Below are 21172 nucleotides of genomic sequence, written 5' to 3' on the forward strand. Positions count from 1 at the left end.
CTAACGGTGTTACAAAAAAGATCAGAATAATACATAATGTTGGATATAGAGAACATACAAACCCTTTATTTATTGAATCAAAAATACTGAAATTCCATGACATAGTGAATTTGCAAACAGCTAAAATTATGCACAAAGCAAACTATAACCTGCTACCCAAGAATATACAACAATTCTTGTCAAAAAAAGAGGAGAAATATAATCTTAGAGAAAAACGTAATTTAAAACATTTGTATGCACGTACAACACTTAAGACCTTCAGTATATCAATATGTGGAATTAAATTATGGAATGGATTAAGCAAAGCAATCAAACAATGTACTAATATGATGCACTTCAAGAAACTCTTCAAACTTAAATTGTTTACAAAGTACAAAAAAGAAGAACCGTGACAAACATTCTCAATTTATTTCATCCATTCATTCATTCATTCTCAAAGTAATCTTACTTATCTCATCATATGAAATATGACTTACTTCACCAATTATTATTATTAAATTATTTTTTATTATTTATTTATTTATTTTTATTGTGATTACTTATGGAGTTTATTGTGAATAAATTGTGAACAGGAAGTGAACAAAAAGTTTTAGCAACTGTTATGTAAAGAAAAGGGGTTGGATTAAATAAGCTCTGCTTCTTCCTACTCCTTTTCGAACATGTTGAAAAGAGAAACTGGAAATTGTGATGTATCATGTTGTATGCTTGCATGTTCCAAATAAACTCAAACTCAACTCAACAACTCAACTCAACTCAACTCAACTTAATGTAATGTTTCAAAAACTGTTAGCCATGATGATCAAAATGATAACAAATAAAGGCTTGACATATCTCACTTTGCATGTAATGAGTTAATATCACAGATTAGTTTCACATTTGAAGTTAATTGCTGACATGAATGGACTTTTACACCATATTCTAATTGTATGAGTTTCACCTGTATAATATAATCAGGGTTTTACAGGTATCAGCAAATCTAATTTAATGTTTTTTAATGCCACTTAAAAAAAATGTAATGCCTATGTCCGACCGCATTTGGTTATTATATATAGTCAAACGCTTCCAATTGTCAGTATACACACAGCTGTTAGCATTTGACAATGGTAATGTTGAATAGTTGAAAAGTTTACATTAGTTGTCACTATGGCTCGCAAGACTGTTTCATCTGATAATTAATTTTTGTTTGTTTATTTTTCTATAATGTTCTGACTTTGGTCACGGCAATAGACAATAACCAAATAAAAGGTTCCGTCTTTCAATCATCACACTGTACCTTCAATCATAATTATTAAAGGCAAACTCCACTTAAGCCCTGTAAATTAGCATCCAATTCTGAATTAATATGATCAATAAAATATACCCAGAACTAGAAGTCATTTTTTAAATTCTATACCTTCAAAACATGCTGTAAAATGCATATTCTCTGAAAGTAAGATTTATAATAGCCACTAACTGGAGGATATGTTTTTAATCAGGATACAGTTTTTAAAAAAATAGTTAAAAGGTTTTACGGAATAATAAATTAACATCATACGAGGAATGCAAATGATGCTTGTGTTCGGAATAAGGGTGTAACGGTACACAAAAATTTCGGTTCAGTACGTACCTCGGTTTAGAGGTCACAGTTAGGTTCATTTTCGGTACAGTAAGAAAACAACAAAATATAAATGTTTTGGTTATTTATTTACCAAATTGTAAACAATGGCTTTATCCTTTTAACATTGGGAGCACTATAATAATTCTGTCCAAAAATAGAAATAGCTCTGTGTGTGATGGATGTGAGCCACCACTAGGCTGATGAGTGCAACAGCAGGCAGTCATGAATGCTAAGCATAACAATAACATACATATACACACAGGGTCCATTGCCAGGGTTAATGCAGTCAACACATATAAAATAAAAACTAAATAAGATAAGGCTCAGAATGGTTTCTTAACAAAACCTTTCTACATATAAAGTGCTTTTTTTGATTGATTGATTGAGACTTTTATTAGTTGATTGCACAGTACAGTACATATTCCGTACAATTGACCACTAAATGGTAACACCCGAATACGTTTTTCAACTTGTTTAAGTCGGGGTCCACGTTAATCAACATTAAACTGCCTCAAGTTGTTGCTCAGATTAATTAAAATAACAAAACTTTTCTTCTACATATAAAAAGTGCAACATTAAACAGTTTCAAGTCAACTCAGCCTCAGATTAACTTTTCTTTACCCCCCCAGCCTTTAACCCTGGTGACTTTCACTCAATCTTCATGTTTTTTGCCAGAAAAATCAGTTTATCCACAATGTCTGCAGAAAGAAGAAGTGGGTCAAAATCTAGTTTTAATGCAATATGGTCTTAAATCTGCTGCTATAAAAACACCAACGGCATTTGTTATTGCTTTAGCCCTGCCTGACTCACCGGGGAGAGGCTGCTTGAATGCTGTGTTTGCACGACGCTCGTCTTTCTCGTCGTTGAAGCGATGTTCACTTGGGGGTGGTGACGCTTCAAATGGGTTAGCATGTTTGACGTGTTGCCAGAAGCATACCCTACTGCTGCTGAACAATGTCGGCAAACCGCTTTTGCTTTGTTGTCGTAGCCCGGTCGCTGCTAGCATGCCGTGTGTTGTGCCTCGGTGTGCATTGTTTACCAATGTTGGGACTTCTGTAACGCCGTTAGTTTCGGCGGTAACTAGTAATCTAACGTGTTATTTTTTATGTTCAGTAACTCAGTTACCGTTACTACATGATGCGTTACTGCATTATTTTACGTTATTTTGTATGTTGTATCGGCTAGAAACAGAAGATCGGAGTGTGTTTTTTTGGAGCGCTGCGGACCGCGGTGGAAAAGAAGAGGCGTGCTTTCTGTGGGTGGGGGCTGGGGGGGGAGACGTTCCTCCAGGGCCTATGTACTTCGGGGCTAACAACCTTCACTTTACCCGGAAGTGGGTCTTTACAGCTGAGGGTGAATGACGAGGCCGGCGGTTTTTTGCAACTTTGTGACTTTATTGGACGCAGCCATCCACCAAGCTAGAACACCTGCACGCACTCACTGTCGCCGGTCCCTCACTTCTCTCGCCCACTCACTCACTGACGTCACTCACCTCACATGTTGTCATATCTTAAAGGGCCACACTCACACACACACACGCTACTCTCATAACAACTAACAAGACATCATGGTGGAGCCAGAAGTCGAGTGTCTTAACATTCTCACTACTTTTCTTTTGTCGAGCACAAAGAAAATAACATTTTAGTTAAATGTAAGTTGTGTCTTGGATCAAAGATCCTATCTACTTAAAGTTAAAGTGTCATTATGTTGCAACTATTTAAAATAGTTTTGTCAATTTGTTCTACTCTGAAATAAATTGGCCCTTTGTAACATATCTTTGTCTTTGTGTGTTGTATGTAGACCACATTGTTTGTGTGTTGTATGTAGACCACATTGTTTGTGTGTTGTATGTAGACCACATTGTTTGTGTGTTGTATGTAGACCACATTGTTTGTGTGTTGTATGTAGACCACATTGTTTGTGTGTTGTATGTAGACCACATTGCTTAGCAGAGTTCAGTGATGCAAATGCATGTCAAGTTGATCAACACATTGTATTATTCTCCAGTGCAATAACTACTGAAATGAAGGCTAAAAGGGCATTAATGGGAGCCTTAAAAAAAAAAGGGGGGGAAAAAGAAGTAACTAAATAGTTACTTTTCACAGTAACACATTACTTTTTGGTGTAAGTAACTGAGTTAGTAACTGAGTTACTTTTGAAATAAAGTAACTAGTAACTGTAACTAGTTACTGGTTTTTCAGTAACTAACCCAACACTGTTGTTTACACAACGTGCGCTACGCTACTTAATATGTCCATGTGGAAACTCATTTGGTACACCTCCGAACCGAACCGAAACCCACGTACCGAAACGGTTCAATACAAATACATGTACCGTTACACCCTTAGTTTGGAAGTAGATGATTGATTTAAACCAGGGGTGTCAAACTCATTATAGATCGGGGGCCACATGGAGAAAAATCTACTCCCAAGTGGGCCGGACTGGTAAAATCACAGCACGAAAACTTAAAAATAAAGACAACTTCAGATTGTTTTCTTTGTTTAAAAATAGAACAAGCAAATTCTGAAATTGTACAAATCATAATGTTGTTGTTTTTTTACACTTAAATGTTGCGGTTAACATTATACTATCTTTATTTGTCGTTATTTATATTTTCTGAATAAATTATGTGATAAGGTTCATCATTCAACTCATTGGTGTTCATTTTCAATCTATCGAGATAAAAAAAATTATATCAAAATCAAATTACAGTATGTTATTTATGTAGTTTGATCATTTTCTTCGACTGATGTACTAACATCATGTGGTTTATTTTATTTTTTTTACATATGTAGCATCATCTACAAAGATACAAAGAATTCCTATTGCGACATCCAGTGGACACATTTAGAACAGCTGTTTATGTCATTCAAAAATTTCAGGTTAATTTTTATACTTAGCAAACTCATCCCTCGGGCCGGATAAAACCTGTTCGCGGGCCTGATCCGGCCCTCGGGCCGTACGTTTGACACCCCTGATTTAAACATTTCAGAAAAAGACATGTCATGTAATTATATTTAGGAAAATGCAAATAAGCCCTTTGGATGCATTACGAATAAAGTGATATATATTGAATAGGCTGTATTTTACACCCTCTCAGTTGTCTAAATGGGTACATTAGATAGCAAGTTATTTATAAAGTCATGCAGCTGAAAAAACTGTTATTTATTTACTGTGGGAATGTTAGAGAACAAAAGAGTTGTGGTCTGTTGTGAAGTTGTCTTGTTTGACCATCCTAGGCCACCATAGGTCACGTGCGGTGCCTGTGTGTTGCTAATGTGAAGTGGCCTACAGTCACCAATGATCTGTGCTAAAATGATAGGAAATGTTAGTTAGCACCTGTTGTATTTATATGACGTGCTAGCGTTACTGCTGTTGGGATTAGATGGGAGCGGTTAAAAACGTGACCTTCATTTATAATTATTGCATGCTGTGTGTTCAAATGTTTCAGCATATTGCTCGTATGTCCTCCTCTTGATGAACTCGCCGCCTTATGATTATTACAAGTGATGGGACCAAATGTGCCGCGGATTTCAGGCGCACGTCGAGTAATGGAGGGGGTGTTTCCGCGAAGCGCGTATTGAGGCTCGCTTCATTTAGGGGAGGAGCTGGTGTCGTGCGAAACTCTGTATCCCTGAAATATTTGCCTTGTTCAGACAGCGGCAGCACTTCAGTGATATTAGCGATGTCAATGATACAAAATATGGATTATTACGATTAGAAATGTCCGATAATGGCTTTTTTTGCGGATATCCGATATTCCGATATTGTCCAACTCTTAAATACCGATACCGATATCAATCGATACCGATATATACAGTTGTGGAATTAACACATTATTATGCCTAATTTTGTTGTGATGCCCTGCTGGATGCATTAAACAATGTAACAAGGTTTTCCAAAATAAGAGAACAACTTCAACTCAAGTTATGGAAAAAAATGCAAACATGGCATTTCCTTATTTATTATTTAAGTCACAAAGTGCTTTTTTTTTTTTTAACATGCCTCAAAACAGCAGCTTGGAATTTGGGACATGCTCTCCCTGAGAGAGCATTAGGAGGTTGAGGTGGGCGGAGTTTGGTGGTAGCTGGGGGTGTATATTGTAGCGTCCCGGAAGAGTTAGTGCTGCAAGGGGTTCTGGGTATTTGCTCTGTTGTGTTTATGTTGTGTTACGGTGCGGATGTTCTCCCGAAATGTTTTTGTCATTCTTGTTTGGTGTGGGTTCACAGTGTGGCGCATATTTGTAACAGTGTTAAAGTTGTTTATACGGCTACCCTCAGTGTGACCTGTATGGCTGTTGATCAAGTATGCCTTGCATTCACATATGTGTGTGTAAAAGCCGCGTATATTATGTGACTGGGCCGGCACGCTGTTTGTATGGAGGACAAGCGGACGTGACGACAGGTTGTAGAGGACGCTAAAGGCAGTGCCTTTAAGGCACGCCCCCAATATTGTTGTCCGGGTGGAAATCGGGAGAAATTCGGGAGAATGGTTGCCCCGGGAGATTTTCGGGTGGGGCACTGAAATTCGGGAGTCTCCCGGGAAAATTGGGAGTGTTGGCCAGTATGCTTCCGTGATATTAGCGATGTCAATGATGCAAAATGTGGATTATTACGATCATGCTTTGATGGTCAAAAATGTTGTTAAAGTACCAATGATTGTCACACACACACTAGGTGTGGTGAAATTAGTCTCTGCATTTGACCCATCACCCTTGATCACTCCCCTGGGAGGTGAGGGGAGCAGTGAGCAGCAGCGGTGGCCGCGCCCGGGAATCATTTTTGGTGATTTAACCCCCAATTCCAACCCTTGATGCTGCATGCCAAGCAGGGAGGTAATGGGTCCCATTTTTATAGTCTTTGGTATGACTCGGCCGGGGTTTGAACTCACGACCTACCGATCTCAGGGCGTTGGTGTAACATGCGACATTCCCACCCGAATAAATGCATTTGATCATCCGTACATGACGTGTTGTACTTGTATTCACATCGCTGCACAAGCTTCTCTATTGTGTACGGTGTCATGCTGCAGAGCGGTTGGTCAGCCTGCCTATTTTCTGCAAATGACAATAACATGCAGTAATTTGATGTATTAGTTATTTCATTGTCTGATAGATTATAAAATAACACCAATATAATGGTAACAAACACCACAGTGTAGAACCAATTCCATGTTAAAAAAACAACAACAACAACACAAGAAAACTCAAACTATGTACTAACATGTGGATATATGTACAGACTTGGCATTGTACAAACTTACAAAACTTGTGAATTTGGACTCATTTTATTAATTACAAAAAAAGTTAGTAGGGGATACATAATATTCATAATCATTGACATCGCTAATAACACGGAAGTGCTTCCGCTGTCTGAACAAGGCAAAGAGCTCCGCCCCCGTGCGCGCTACCGCTGTAGGGCAGTGTTTTTCAACCTTTTTTGAGCCAAGCGCATTTTTTCTTTGAAAAAATCCGGAGGCACACCAGCAGCAGAAATCATTAAAAAATTAAACTTAGTAGACCAGGAGTCACCAACGCGGTGCCCGCGGGCACCAGGTAGCCCGTAAGGACCAGATGAGTAGCCCGCTGGCCTGTTCTAAAAATAGCTCAAATAGCAGCACTTACCAGTGAGCTGCCTCTATTTTTAAAATTGTATTTATTTACTAGCAAGCTGGTCTCGCTTTGCCCGACATTTTTAATTCTAAGAGAAACAAAACTCAAATAGAATTTGAAAATCCAAGAAAATATTTTAAAGACTTGGTCTTCACTTGTTTAAATAAATAAAATAAATTTTACTTTGCTTCTTATAACTTTCAGAAAGACAATTTTAGAGAAAAAATACAACCTTAAAAATGATTTTAGGATTTTTAAACACATATACCTTTTTACCTTTTAAATTCCTTCCTTTTCTTTTGTGACAATTTAAATCAATGTTCAAGTAACATTTTTTTTTATTATTGTAAAGAATAATAAATACATTTTAATTTAATTCTTCATTTTAGCTTCTGTTTTTTTGACGAAGAATATTTGTGAAATATTTCTTCAAACTTATTATGATTAAAATTCAAAAAAATAATTCTGGAAAATCTAGAAAATCTGTAGAATCAAATTTAAATCTTATTTCAAAGTCTTTTGAATTTGTTAAAAAAAATTTTTTTTGGAAAATCTAGAAGAAATAATGATTTGTCTTTGTTAGAAATATAGCTTGATCCAATGTGTTATATATTCTAACAAAGTGCAGATTGGATTTGAACCTATTTAAAACATGTCATCAAAATTCTAAAATTAATCTTAATCAGGAAAAATGACTAATGATGTTCCATAAATTATTTTTTAAATTTTTTCAAAAAGATTTGAATTAGCTAGTGTAAGGAGGGGATAGTAGTTCTTTTAGAGTTGGGACACGATGGACAGATTCCGGTCAGAGAATCCTTTAATCATCTTTATTGCTGAAAGGTAGATGTGAATGTGTGTGGTTTTGTGTGTGGTATTTAGTCGTCAACGCACACAAGGCTGGCTGCCACCACTGATTGAAACCGGCTATTTGACTAAGACGTGCTTTAAAGGGGAAATGACGTCACAGATTGACCTAGGAATTTAAAGGCATGGGAACATTACAAAACTGGTTAAAGGCACACAATAGGCTTTCGTACAGCTAGTTTTTGTCTCCTTTTTTTCGGTTGAATTTTGAATTTTAAAGAGTCGAAATTGAAGATAAACTATGTTTCAAAATGTAATTGTCATTTTTTTTCATGTTTTCTCCTCTTTTAAACCGTTCAATTAAGTGTAAATATAATTAATTATTAATAATAGAGTTAAAGGTAAATTGAGCAAATTGGCTATTTCTGGCAATTTATTTAAGTGTGTATCAAACTGGTAGCCCTTCGCATTAATCAGTACCCAAGAAGTAGCTCTTGGTTTCAAAAAGGTTGGTGACCCCTGTAGTGGACAATAAAAAGTAGTTGTTGCAATTGTTGTATATGACTTTAAACCATAAACAAGCATGCATCACTATAGCTCTTGTCTCAAAGTAGGTGTACTGTCACGACCTGTCACATCACACTGTGACTTATTTTGAGTTTTTTGCTGTTTTCCCGTGCGTAGTGTTTTAGTTCTTGTCTTGCGCGCTTATTTTGGTGGCTTTTTCTCTTTACTTGGTATTTTCCTGTTGCAGTTTCATGTCTTCCTTTGAGCGATATTCCCCGCACCTGCTTTGTTTTAGCAATCAAGAATATTTAAATTGTTGCTATCTTTTTTTGTGGGGACATTGTGGATTGTCATGTCATGTACGGACGCCGTCTTTGCTCCACAGTAAGTCTTTGCTGTCGTCCAGCATTCTGTTTTTGTTTAATTTGTAGCCAGTTGAGTTTTAGTTTCGTTCTGCATAGCCATTCCTATGCTTCAATGCCTTTTCTTAGGGGCACTCACCTTTTGTTTATTTTTGGTGTAAGCTTCAGACACCTTTTTACCTGCACATTGCCTCCCGCTGTAGATAGATAGTACTTTATTGATTCCTTCAGGAGAGTTCCCTCAGGAAAATTAAAATCGTCGCCTGCATATTGTGATCACGACAAACTATCGTCGTCTCACACAACGTGTTACCGACATCTACAAAGCAATTAGCTACCGACTGCCAACTACTGATATTAAAGAGAATAACATGGTTACTCTGCTGAGCTTTAGACAGCACCGACACTCAACAATGGCACATTATTTGCGGATTATAATTACTGGTTTGCTAAAAATATTTTTAACCCAAATAGGTGAAACTACGTAATCTCCCACGGCACACCAGACTGTATCTCACGGCACACTAGTGGTTGAAAAACACTGCCGTAGGGGATACAAAATATTTCGCACGACAGCTGAAATAATGACGTTTTAAGGCTCGTTGCCAAGTTGTACCACGTGACTGTTTCGGGAAGTGGTTCAGTTTACCGGGAGATTCGTCAACTCATAAACCGCCCAAGCTCCATTGAAAATGTGAGCTTTTGAGACTTGTGGTCAGTTTGGAATATGGATAGAGAATACAAATAGTTTTTTTTTAAATGCCGCTAGAATCAAAGAAGGATGACAAACTGAACCCTAACGGCAAACGTGACGTCCATTTAATAAATATCTAATTACCACATGTATCGGTGATGTCATCAGAAATTAGGTTCGCGCATTCAAATTTTATTCTACAAGACATGGGTTCAATTCTTGGCAACGTCAGTTCTCAAATGTGGTTATCACTGTAAACATGACATTTATTAAAGTAAAGCATGCTGTATTTATTCTTCTTAGCCAGCTACCAGAAATCAATAGCTGGATAATAGGGAGGTTTTGTCAACAACAACAAAAAAAAGAACTAAATCTCCTCTGTTCTGTACACCATTGTCCAAGTTACATTATATTGTCATCTTCCTCTTCATGCCATTTCCTCAAGGTGAAGAAAAACATTAAACAACCTGCCTTATCATATGATTCTACCGTGTTGGTATTATACAAACACACAATATATGTACATATATATCCCAAAAAACATATTTCATTATACCTTCTTGATTTACCTAGCAAAATCATTTTGTCAAACATTTATTGTGATTCATTCCATCCATTGTCATTTCCAAAAGCCATAATAGACGCGGAATTTCAATGCATCACACAATATGTGGTTAAGATGCAACTGTTTGTAATGATACATTTGACCAGCAGGTGGAGTCTTGTGCCGAAGCATGCATTGAAGCTTCGAGAAATTCTTGAACCAACTGGCTCATGTGGTTCGATGCCTGATGAGGCTTCATCTGACCATCACTACAAGTAGTGCTGTTGCAATCTTTTCTTGTAAAATGTAGTCAACTTTAGAGCGTTTGTTGTGCCCAGGCACCGCCATTTTGCCCTCTGACGTCACCACACACGTAGAGTAATGACGTCACCCTCACCCGGAAGAATCGTTAAGGGAACCGTTTGAAAAAACGGGAAGCGATTCCAAGGAATTAATACACTGGGAACCGGTTCTGAACAAGAAGTAATTGCTTGAATAGTGGATATGACTGTTCATTATCAGAGAGCAGTGGAGTCTTAAACGCAGTCGATTCCAAAAGGCTGTTAAATCCCCCAAAAATAGGGCACCATTTTTCCCCTAGAAAACAAACTAAAAATCAATCAATCAATCAATCAATCAAAGTTTATTTATATAGCCCTAAATCACCTGTGTCTCAAAGGGCTGCACAAGCCACAACAACATCCTCGGCTCAGATCCCACATCAGGGCAAGAAAAAACTCAACCCAATGGGATACAATGAGAAACCTTGGAGGGGGACCCCCCCCCCCCCCCCCCCCCCCCCCCCCCCCGACCGGTGCAATGAACGTCGGTCGAGAGGATCTAGTTACCCTATTTTTCGGAGTATACTGTAAGTCGCTCCGGAGTATAAGTCGCACCGGCCCAAAATGCACAATATATAAGTCGCATTTTTGGGGGAAATTTATTTGATAAAACCCAACACCAAAAATAGACATTTGAAAGGCAATTTAAAATAAATAAAGAATAGTGAACAACAGGCTGAATAAGTGTACGTTATATGAGGCATAAATAACCAACTGAGAACGTGCCTGGTATGTTAACGTAACATATTATGGTAAAAGTCATTCAAATAACTATAACATATAGAACATGCTATACGTTTACCAAACAATCTGTCACTCCTAATCGCTAAATCCCATGAAATCTTATACGTCTAGTCTCTTACGTGACTGAGCTAAATAATATAATTTGATATTTTACGGTAATGTGTTAATAATTTCACACATAAGTCGCTCCTGAGTATAAGTTGCACCCCCGGCCAAACTATGAAAAAAACTGCGACTTATAGTCCGAAAAATACGGTAATAGTGTGAGAGTCCAGTCCATAGTGGGGCCAGCCGGAGATCGTCTTGGGTGGAGACAAGTCAGCAGCGCAGAGATGTCATCAACTGAGGCACAGATGAGTGGTCCACCCCGGGTCCTGACTTTGAACAGCTAGCGCATCAACTGTGGTCATCCTAAGCTGTGCCATGGGTCGTTCTGTCTTTTATTCCCAGAGAGTCCTTGAAAAACTTCTTCTACGAGAGTCTAAGCTTTGTGTTTCAAATGTTTTTAAAAATATGATTTTTGTTTAAAAAATATTTTCCCAAAGATTGGTCTCTCAAAAGAGGGTCGTCTTATATGGTATCAATGGTATTATAATGATTAATTATAAAAAAGTCTGATCACGTACTTGACAATCAATCTCTTTTTTTTATATTCTGTTGTGTCACACTGGTCTTTTACCAATATTTAGTATTGTGTGTGTCAATTGTTCCTTAGCAAACTTCGACACCAAGCCCAGAGTGAGCGGTTTGGATACAGAGAGGTGGGCCTGAAGAACAACACATCAACACATCCCACTATCTCCTACATGTACTGACATTTAAACATGATTTTGTCTCCACAGGTGGTTTTGAAAGGAGATCCCAAAAGGTTGAATCTGCACGGGGTAAGAATGCGCATGCACTTCATTTCAAAAACAATCAACGTGAATGTCAAAAGGTTGAGTGTGCTGTCCGTCACTCACACAGCAGACGTGCGCCGTGTGTCTGGAGGACTTTAAGTTTAAAGACGAGCTCGGAGTGTTACCATGCCAACATGCTTTTCATCGAAAGTGAGTATCGGTACATAAAAAAGGCAGGTTGTTTGTTTTACAAAACCCAAAACCAGTGGAGTTGGCACCTTGTGTAAATTGTAAATAAAAACAGAATATATCCATCCATCCATTTTCTACCGCTTGTCCCTTTCGGGGTCGCGGGGGGGTGCTGGAGCCTATCTCAGCTGCATTCGGGCGGAAGGCGGGGTACACCCTGGACAAGTGGCCACCTCATCGCAGGGCTAACACAGATAGACAACATTCACACTCACATTCACACACTAATGATTAGCAAATCCTTTTCAACCTATATTCAATAGAATAGACTGCAAAGACAAGATACTTAACGTTCAAACTGGAAAACATTGTTATTTTTTGCAAATATTAGCTAATTTGGAATTTGATGCCTGCGATATGTTCCAAAAAAGCTGGCACAAGTGGCAAAAACGACTGAGAAAGTTGAGGAATGCTCATCAATGTCACGGTTGGGGTTGCAGCTTGCTGCGGGATCGTTGCTCCAATGCTACCCGGACTACTCCGGACGACAGCGTGCAGGTAAGATTTGGTTTATTTAACATAAATAGTAAATGGATACAAACAGACAAAAACAAAAGGAAAGCGTGGCGTTCGCACGAGAAGCTAAAACAAAAACTTACTTAGCACCGGAATCAAGAATCAGGAATCAAGAACAGGAATAAACAAGCGTGACTGTTGCATACAGCAAACAACGAAGCTACAATGAGTGACCGGGAAAAGCAGGCTTAAATAGAGTCTCTGATGATTAGACACAGGTGTGTCCCAAACAAGAGAGGCAGGTGAAAATCATAAGTAACCATGGTGATGAAACAAACTCACAGGTGCACAGGCAATAACAAAAGGAGTCCCAAACTAACAAAAAACAAAACAAACATGATCCGGACCCAGGATCATGACAATCAAACACTTATTTGGAACATCCCACAGGTGAACAGGCTAATTGGGAACAGGTGGGTGCCATGCTTGGGTATAAAAGCATCTTCCATGAAATGCTCAGTCATTCACAAATAAGGATGGGGCGAGGGTCACCACTTTGTGAACAAATGCGTGAGCAAATTGTCGGACAGTTTAGGAACAACATTTCACAGCTTGCTATTGCAAAGAATTTAGGGATTTCACCATCTACGGTCCGTAATATCATCAAAAGGTTCCAAGAATCTGGAGAAATCACTGCACGTAAGCGATGATATTACAGACCTTCAATCCCTCAGGCGGTACTGCATCAAAAAGCGCCATCAGTGTTTAAAGGATATCCCCACATGGGCTCAGGAACACTTCAGAAAACCACTGTCAGTAACTACAGTACATTGCTACATCTGTAAGTGCAAGTTAAAACTATACTGTGCAAAGCCAAAGCCATTTATCAACAACACCCAGAAACGCCGTCGGCTTCGCTGGGCCCGAGCTCATCTAAGATGGACTGATACAAAGTGGAAAAGTGTTCTGTGGTCTGACGAGTCCACATTTCAAATTGTTTTTGGAAACTGTGGACGTCGTGTCCTCTGGACCAAAGAGGAAAAGAACCATCCGGATTGTTATAGGCGCAAAGTTGAAAAGCCAGCATGTGTATTAGTGCCCAAGGCATGGGTAACGTACACATCTGTGAAAGCACCATTAATGCTGAAAGGTACATACAGGTTTTGGAGCAACATATGTTGCCATCCAAGCAACGTTATCATGGACGCCCCCTGCTTATTTCAGCAAGATAATGCCAAGCCACGTGTTACATCAACGTGGCTTCATAGTAAAAGAGTGCGGGTACTAGACTGGCCTGCTTGTAGTCCAGACCTGTGCCCCATTGAAAATGTGTGGCGCATTATGAAGCGTAAAATACCACTACGGAGACCCTGGACTGTTGAACAACTTAAGCTGTACATCAAGCAAGAATGGGAAATAATTCCACCTGAAAAGCTTCAAAAATTGGTCTCCTCAGTTCCCAAATGTTTACTGAGTGTTGTTAAAAGGAAAGGCCATGTAACACAGTGGTGAACATGCCCCTGTGCCAACTTTTTTGCAATGCGTTGCTGCCGTTAAATTCTAAGTTAATTATTATTTGCAAAAAAAAAAAAAAGTTCTCAGTTCAAACATGAAATATCTTGTCTTTGCAGTCTATTCAATTGAATATAAGTTGAAAATGATTTGCAAATCATTGTATTCTGTTTTTATTTACCATTTACACAACATGCCAACTTCACTGGTTTGGGGGTTTGTAAATTACACCTGTCTTTTTTTTAACATGTTGTGTTGTATATGTTGTATGTATGTTCAATCAAGAGGGATATGACCCCTCAAACAAACAGGGCCTCTGGACTGACATTATTCTACTCAGATGGCCTCCATTGTTGAGTTAAACTATTAAAAGCTCATCAAACGGCTTCCTTTATTATTTTGGCAAGGTCAGTTGGTTTGGGTCAATTTCATTTCCGCGGCAAATGCTTAAAATAGTCCCTTTGTCTCCTGATGTCGGAGGACGTTTCCAGCATGTTACATCATTTTGGGCTTTTATAAAAGCTGTATTGACACTTTGCAAACTTAAAAATTATTGCCCCGATGTGGGCTCATCTAGTGGTTTGTGAGGCATTTGTGATTAAGAGCTATGTAAATAAATTTTGATTGAATGATTGAATAATGCTCAGTTTCGAGAGGTATTAATGCAACATTTAATGTACAGTACTGCCATGTATCATTTTTATTATTGTGGCCCATTTGTATTAAGTTCAATTCAATTCCATTAAATTAAATGTTGTACATTAATATTAAATTATATGACATTTTTTTGGTAACACTTTAGTATGGGAAACATATTCACCATTAATTAGTTGCTTATTAAAGTAACAAAGAATTAATTTAAAGTTATTTGTACACTAGAGAAACATATAAGGGTTAGGGTTAGGGTTACTAATAAACAATAATTCTGAGGTTATTGAGGGAAGACTCTTAGTTAATGGCTTACTGGTTGTATAATAAGGCCATGCAGAATAAGGCATTATTAAGTACTTAATAGAGACTAATTAAGAGCCAATATGTTACTAATTTGCATGTTAATAAGCAACTAATTAATGGTGAATATGTGTTCCCCATACTAAAGTGTTACCTTTTTTTTATTGTATTAGTTTTGTAGAATTTTTGTTCCAGGGTTTGTATTGATCTTATTGTTAAGTAATGGTTCTGTATTGTGTAACCTATAATAATGTTGTGTCCAGTTGTTTATGTTGTGATACAGACAAATTAGACATTGACCAAATTGTGTTTTTGTTGCATTTGTTGTTATTTGGTGCAAAGAAAAGAAACAAACAACACACACACTTCAAAAATCTTCACGTGTGCATGTGTGTGTGTGCGTGTGTCTCTGCAGATGTCTTGTCAAGTGGCTGGAGGTGCGCTGTGTGTGCCCCATGTGCAACAAACCCATCGCCGGCCCCCCGGTGCAGCACCACAGCATCGGTACCCTGCTGGATGAACTGGTGTAACCTAGCAACCGCATCTCACCTTGGTTGTAGTGGTGGTAGGCACCAACAGGGGAGAAGGACCAGTGTTTGGCTGCTGCAAGGACATCATAAGGGAACTTTGGGTCTGGCTAACCAACCAGACAAAGATTCTGTTGAGGGATGTTGTTACCTAGCAACCCAACCCTAAGATGGCAACACGGAGGCACCTTCTTCATAATCTTCAACCACCCACACATCCGTGCTTAATCAGCCTTCACTCCACATCTATTTCTCTCCACACATCTTCCCTCCACTGAGGTCAACGGTTTTGTTTTGTTTTTACAGCCAGAAGTGTTCAGTTGACTCCCGTGGGACCAATGAGACGACCGCATGAGTGTACATCCGCGTAATGTGAAAAAGATGAGGACAAAGCTTTGTAGCAAGGACATGGCGATCAAATGTGGCTTAAAGGAGATGGAGGTTCTTCTTTTTTTTTTTTTTTTAAATACCTAATTTGAACTACAAAGTTCAATTGTAGCAATCACACACCAACACATTAATTCACCCTTTATGGTGCAAGTGACCAATCAGCAAATCAAGGTAATGATAATAACAAAAAACATTTATGAAATAATGTAAACAAATCGTTACATCATCAAATGAGTGAAAAATTAAACATTTTAAAAATATATATTTGACAAAGGTGCGGCATGATATCAACTAATACTAAATGATCATTGAAAAATATTAATTATGGTTAAAGAAACGTACATGCACTTGTATTACCGTTCTGTCCATTTGCTTACACACAATTTTACTAACTGTGTCTTTTTTCAAAAGGATTTACACACTTTTCCAAACACCACATTCAATTTTCTTAATTCCTAGATTATTTGCAAAATGACATACTTTGGTCAAAACCAGGGGTGTCCTGGTTTTGAAAGTGCGGCCCAGGGGCCATTTGCGGCCCGCAGTAATTGTTTACCGGCCCGCCACACATTCTGCAAAAATTGCAAAATTGATAATATTGCAAAAATTTAAAAAAACATTTAAAAAAAGTGTAATGAGGTGAAATCTAACAAGAAAAAGTTGCAATGTTGACACAAAGCTGACATGCAGGCTGTTTTTTTTCTTTTGTCTTCGTTTCTTTTTCTTTTTTTTGCCATTACTAAAAAAAAATCTATGTTATAATGAATTATTAGTTAAAAATATCACTTTAAAATGTTTTATGTGGAAAAAATATTGCATATATTGTGTGGTTGCCATATAAAAACATCAAAGTTTTATTTGACAAAAGAGCATAAAACAAACAAAATAATAGTTCAAACGTAAAATCGACAGATATATCTGAAGTTGATCTCGTAATTTAAGTGTTAAAAGTAAAAAAAAAACTAATAAAAATGTATCACTTTATGAGTGGGGGACCTTTTGGATCCCAAATATATTTAGTAGGATTTTATTTAACTTTTCACTGTGATTACTCAAAAATATTAAAGAATTAAAATCAATGGTGTCCTGCATTATTGATCTTTTAAGGCTCTAATTACTAAATACTGCATATTTCAGTTTTACTATAAAAAACAAATTTGTCTTTGACAGAAAACCTTTTTTTTTTTTTTTTTTTACTTTATATCAACCTCAAGTTGATATAGAGATTTACTGTAAGCGTTAAATAATAATAAAAAATAATAATTTGACTTATTTTCAACAGTTTAATGACTGAGACCCTTTATAGTCCCCAGGAGCCCTAAAGGTTAAAAAAAAAAAAAAATCCATATATTTTGTTAAGATTTGAAAAGGAAAAATATCAAAATGGCCCCCGCATGCTTAAATTTTTCCGTGTACAGCCCTCAGTGGAAAAAGTTTGGACACCCCTGGTCAAAACATATGCCCATTCCTCAAAATAAAGCAAGCATTTGTAAAAATTCAGTTTTATTGTCATCTCACTCACACAGACTTCAAATGATAAGACACTATTGGAGTGAGTTACCCAGAACAGTGATGAATACAAAACACATTTATAAAAAAAACGTATTTTACTATAAGAAATCACATGTTTGCGTCATTTTGCCCGACCTTTTTAACATATGTGATGAATGATTACTGTAACTTGACAAAATATATGGGCAAATCCACAGCAATCGTCATTGTTTACTTTGAAGTGGGCCTATACGTAAGGACCTAAACAGAAAGTCAAAATATCCTGTAATCTTTTCAAGAAGTGCTCAACAATGATGCTGCAAACTGAAAATATGTTGTTTTTTTTTTTTTACCACTGTCAGGTAAAGTAACATATCACAGTAGTCAATAATGACATGCAGTACAAATTAAAATCTGAGACAAATAAAAAGGTTTGGGAAAAAAAATCTGTCTAGCTGGATCAGGCCATAGTATCTCATCCACATCACATGTGCAAGATGGGAAGGTGTGTGTAAAGCATTGTGTGTAATATTTCGCAAAAACTGTGAAGCAGAGTCTATGCCTAATATTAGACAAATCTGCACAGTGGTTTTGTTTACTGTGTGCAGACTTTAACTGTGAAAATTTAAAATTTAGTGTGTAACCAAATGGAAAAAAACTATTATGACAAATCTTTTTTTTTTAAATGTTACTGAAATTACTATAATAATTATATAGGGTTCAACTTGCTCCATAGAGGGTTAATGTTGCACATTATTGTCTCTTAACATGTTTTTATTGTGTTATCACTTATCACACACTCAATGGCAACAGTGTTACCTGCAAAATATAATGTGATCCAATACAAGAACTGAAATAATGAAGATAATAATGCTTGAATTTAGCAATTTATTTTACTACTTGTGGTTTGCAGGCAGTGGTGAATGACCACACTGTCACATGTGGCTAAATATCAAAATGATAGCTGTCAGTATGATGCAGTACAGCTCTGATTTGATACACCACAACCACTAATAAATATTACTGATTTTTTTTTCTTCTTATCCACAGTAAAATTTTGCAGCTTTGTTGGGTCTCGTTAGATTGTGCAGGTGTACCTGATGAAGGGGCAGATATGCCCTAACTACAATATAGTTGTGCGGTTCTGTGATGTCGTATTTTGAAGATAAATGCACTTTGAGTTCATATTTTAAAAAGAAACATATCAGATCGTTGGGATTATAAGGCTGCAGAGTCTGCAGTGTTTTGAGACAATATTGTTGGTTCTTCTGTACATTCCACTGCTGTTTTTTGTTTTGTTTTGTTTTTTAACAAAAAAAAGTGTAAATTATGACGCAAAACACTGCCTGACCTGATCACAAATTTCACAAAGCACATTATTAGTACTAATGATAATATGAAGCCAAACAAGTTCCATATTTTTGTAAACTAACTGATGTAAATAACTGGAAGCCACAAGAAACCCACTTGTCTATTTCACTCAGCTTGTTGATGTGTTGATATGCAGAATGCATGTGGCGCCATCCTCAGGTCAGATCAGATATTAAAATGGTTTTGTATTCATATGTGGTTTTTGTTTCTGTTTGGTGCACTGCTGGCTTATCTATAAGTGATATTTTACATGATTTGCCTGTAATATACTACAATGCATGTCCTGAGTTGAGTTTACAAATATTTATACTGTTGTATTAGGCTATATAAAGTAATTATATATTATGATTTATAATATTTTATTAATTTAACCTCTTAAGGCCCAAGCTGTTTGTTTACATGCTTTTTTTTTTATTTCTCTTTGCTATTTGGGCTTATTGGACCCTAATTAGAATAAAAAACTAAGAATAATCTTTTTATATGATTTACTTAGTCCATAAGTAACAAACGTGTACTTCATGTTTAGTGACGTGCTAATTCTTATTTTTACACTTTTTTTTTTCCAAATTCCATTGTATGTTATACTCTTCTGACACCACCAGGTGGCAGTATAAGTGTCCACATAAGGGCCATAAGACCCCAATTCAGTAGTATACACAATTTTGGAAATAAGAGCTAAAAGGTGCTGTCCACGCATGTGGCCACTAAGGCCTTAAGAGGTTTTAATCTAATTAATTAATTTATTAAAATGTATTTATTATCTAATAAATGTATTCTATTAATTTAATTATAAATGTATTATATTCTAACAGTGTTGTAACCCTTAAAAAAAAATAAAAATAAAAAAAATAAATAAAATAAAATATATATATATATATATATATATATATATATATATATATATATATATATATATATATATATATATATATACTTTTTTTTAAAATTATAATTTTATTTTTTATGTGTAAACTTATGGGGTGCCGAATGTAAAAGTTCCGTCATACCTTTCTAACAAATATATTTCTCACATTTAGCTCACTTTTCTCACACTTAACTTACATTAGTCACATTTTACATTATTTTCATCACATGTAATTTTGAATTAATTGTTGACTCAAAATATTATATCTAAGTGTTAAATCTAAATGTTAAATCTAAACGTTGACTTTAAACCTAAATGTTAAATCTAAACATATTTTGGATCTAAATCTAAATGTTAATAATACATTTTATTTATAAGGTGCTTTTCGGTGGCGGTATAGTTCGGTTGGTAGAGTGGGCGTGCCAGCAACTTGAGGGTTCCAGGTTCGATTCCCGATTCTGCCATCTTAGTCACTGCCATTGTGTCCTTTGGCAAGACACTTTACCCACCTGCTCCCAGTGCCACCCACACTGGTTTAAAAAATGTAACTTAGATATTGGGTTTCACTATGTAAAGCACTTTGAGTCCCTAGAGAAGGATGGATTCAGGATGCTTTGCTTTATTATTGTCCATTCTTTAACATGTACAACACATATAAGAACTGAAATTACATTTTCGGCACAGTCCCACTAAGAGCAGACATACGTTACAGGGAGACAAGAACAGGACCGCCAACGGATCAGCCACTTACGGCGCTCCTTAAAAAAGGTGTTTTCACAAATTTTCAAATTTTTATGAAGCTCAAAATCAGAGACTGATGTTTCCTGGTTTTACTGCATCTTGTATTTAAATTTAAGTATTCAAGGGTTTGGTGAAATTATTGCTTAAATTCAGCCTAAACCGTTTTGGCCTTTAAAATTGTCAATTTATGAATTTATGGCTGTAAAACTGATTGTGTTTATTTTGTTGACCGAAGACCGAAGAAGAAATAATAATTATAACATAATATTTAGATTTAACAGTTAGGCTTCAACTTAACATTTGGCACTCACATTTAGATATTGATTTATATTTAAGATTTAGATTTAGAGTCAAGATTTAGATTTAGATTCAACATTTAGATTTAGGTTTAACATTCCCATCTAGACTTAAAAATTAGGTTTAGATTTAACATTTAGATTTACATTTAAGATTCGGATTTAGATTCAACATTTATATTTAGAGTTAACATATAGGCTCAAATTTAACATTTGGATTTATATTTAACATCCAGATTTAGATTTAAGATTTAGGTTAATATACAACATTTAAATT

At 36.5% G+C, this 21172-nt stretch overlaps 1 protein-coding gene across 2 annotated transcripts in view; it reads left to right on the plus strand.

Annotated features, from left to right (window-relative positions):
• rnf122 (ring finger protein 122) overlaps positions 1-19187 on the plus strand; it is a 55696-nt gene extending 36509 nt beyond the window's left edge. The window contains exons 3-6 of one of the 2 annotated variants that reach the window (XM_062025574.1): positions 11923-11968; positions 12050-12091; positions 12174-12256; positions 15630-19187. In XM_062025574.1, the coding sequence (XP_061881558.1) occupies positions 11923-11968; positions 12050-12091; positions 12174-12256; positions 15630-15744 (286 nt within the window). In that variant the 3' untranslated portion in view covers positions 15745-19187. The remainder of the gene's footprint in view (positions 1-11922; positions 11969-12049; positions 12092-12173; positions 12257-15629) is intronic. The other variant, XM_062025575.1, reaches the window with a different exon arrangement.
• Positions 19188-21172: the final 1985 nt, after the last annotated feature.

The sequence above is a fragment of the Entelurus aequoreus genome, linkage group LG17 (assembly GCF_033978785.1).
Source record: "Entelurus aequoreus isolate RoL-2023_Sb linkage group LG17, RoL_Eaeq_v1.1, whole genome shotgun sequence".
In the NCBI taxonomy this organism is placed as follows: Eukaryota; Metazoa; Chordata; class Actinopteri; order Syngnathiformes; family Syngnathidae; genus Entelurus; species Entelurus aequoreus.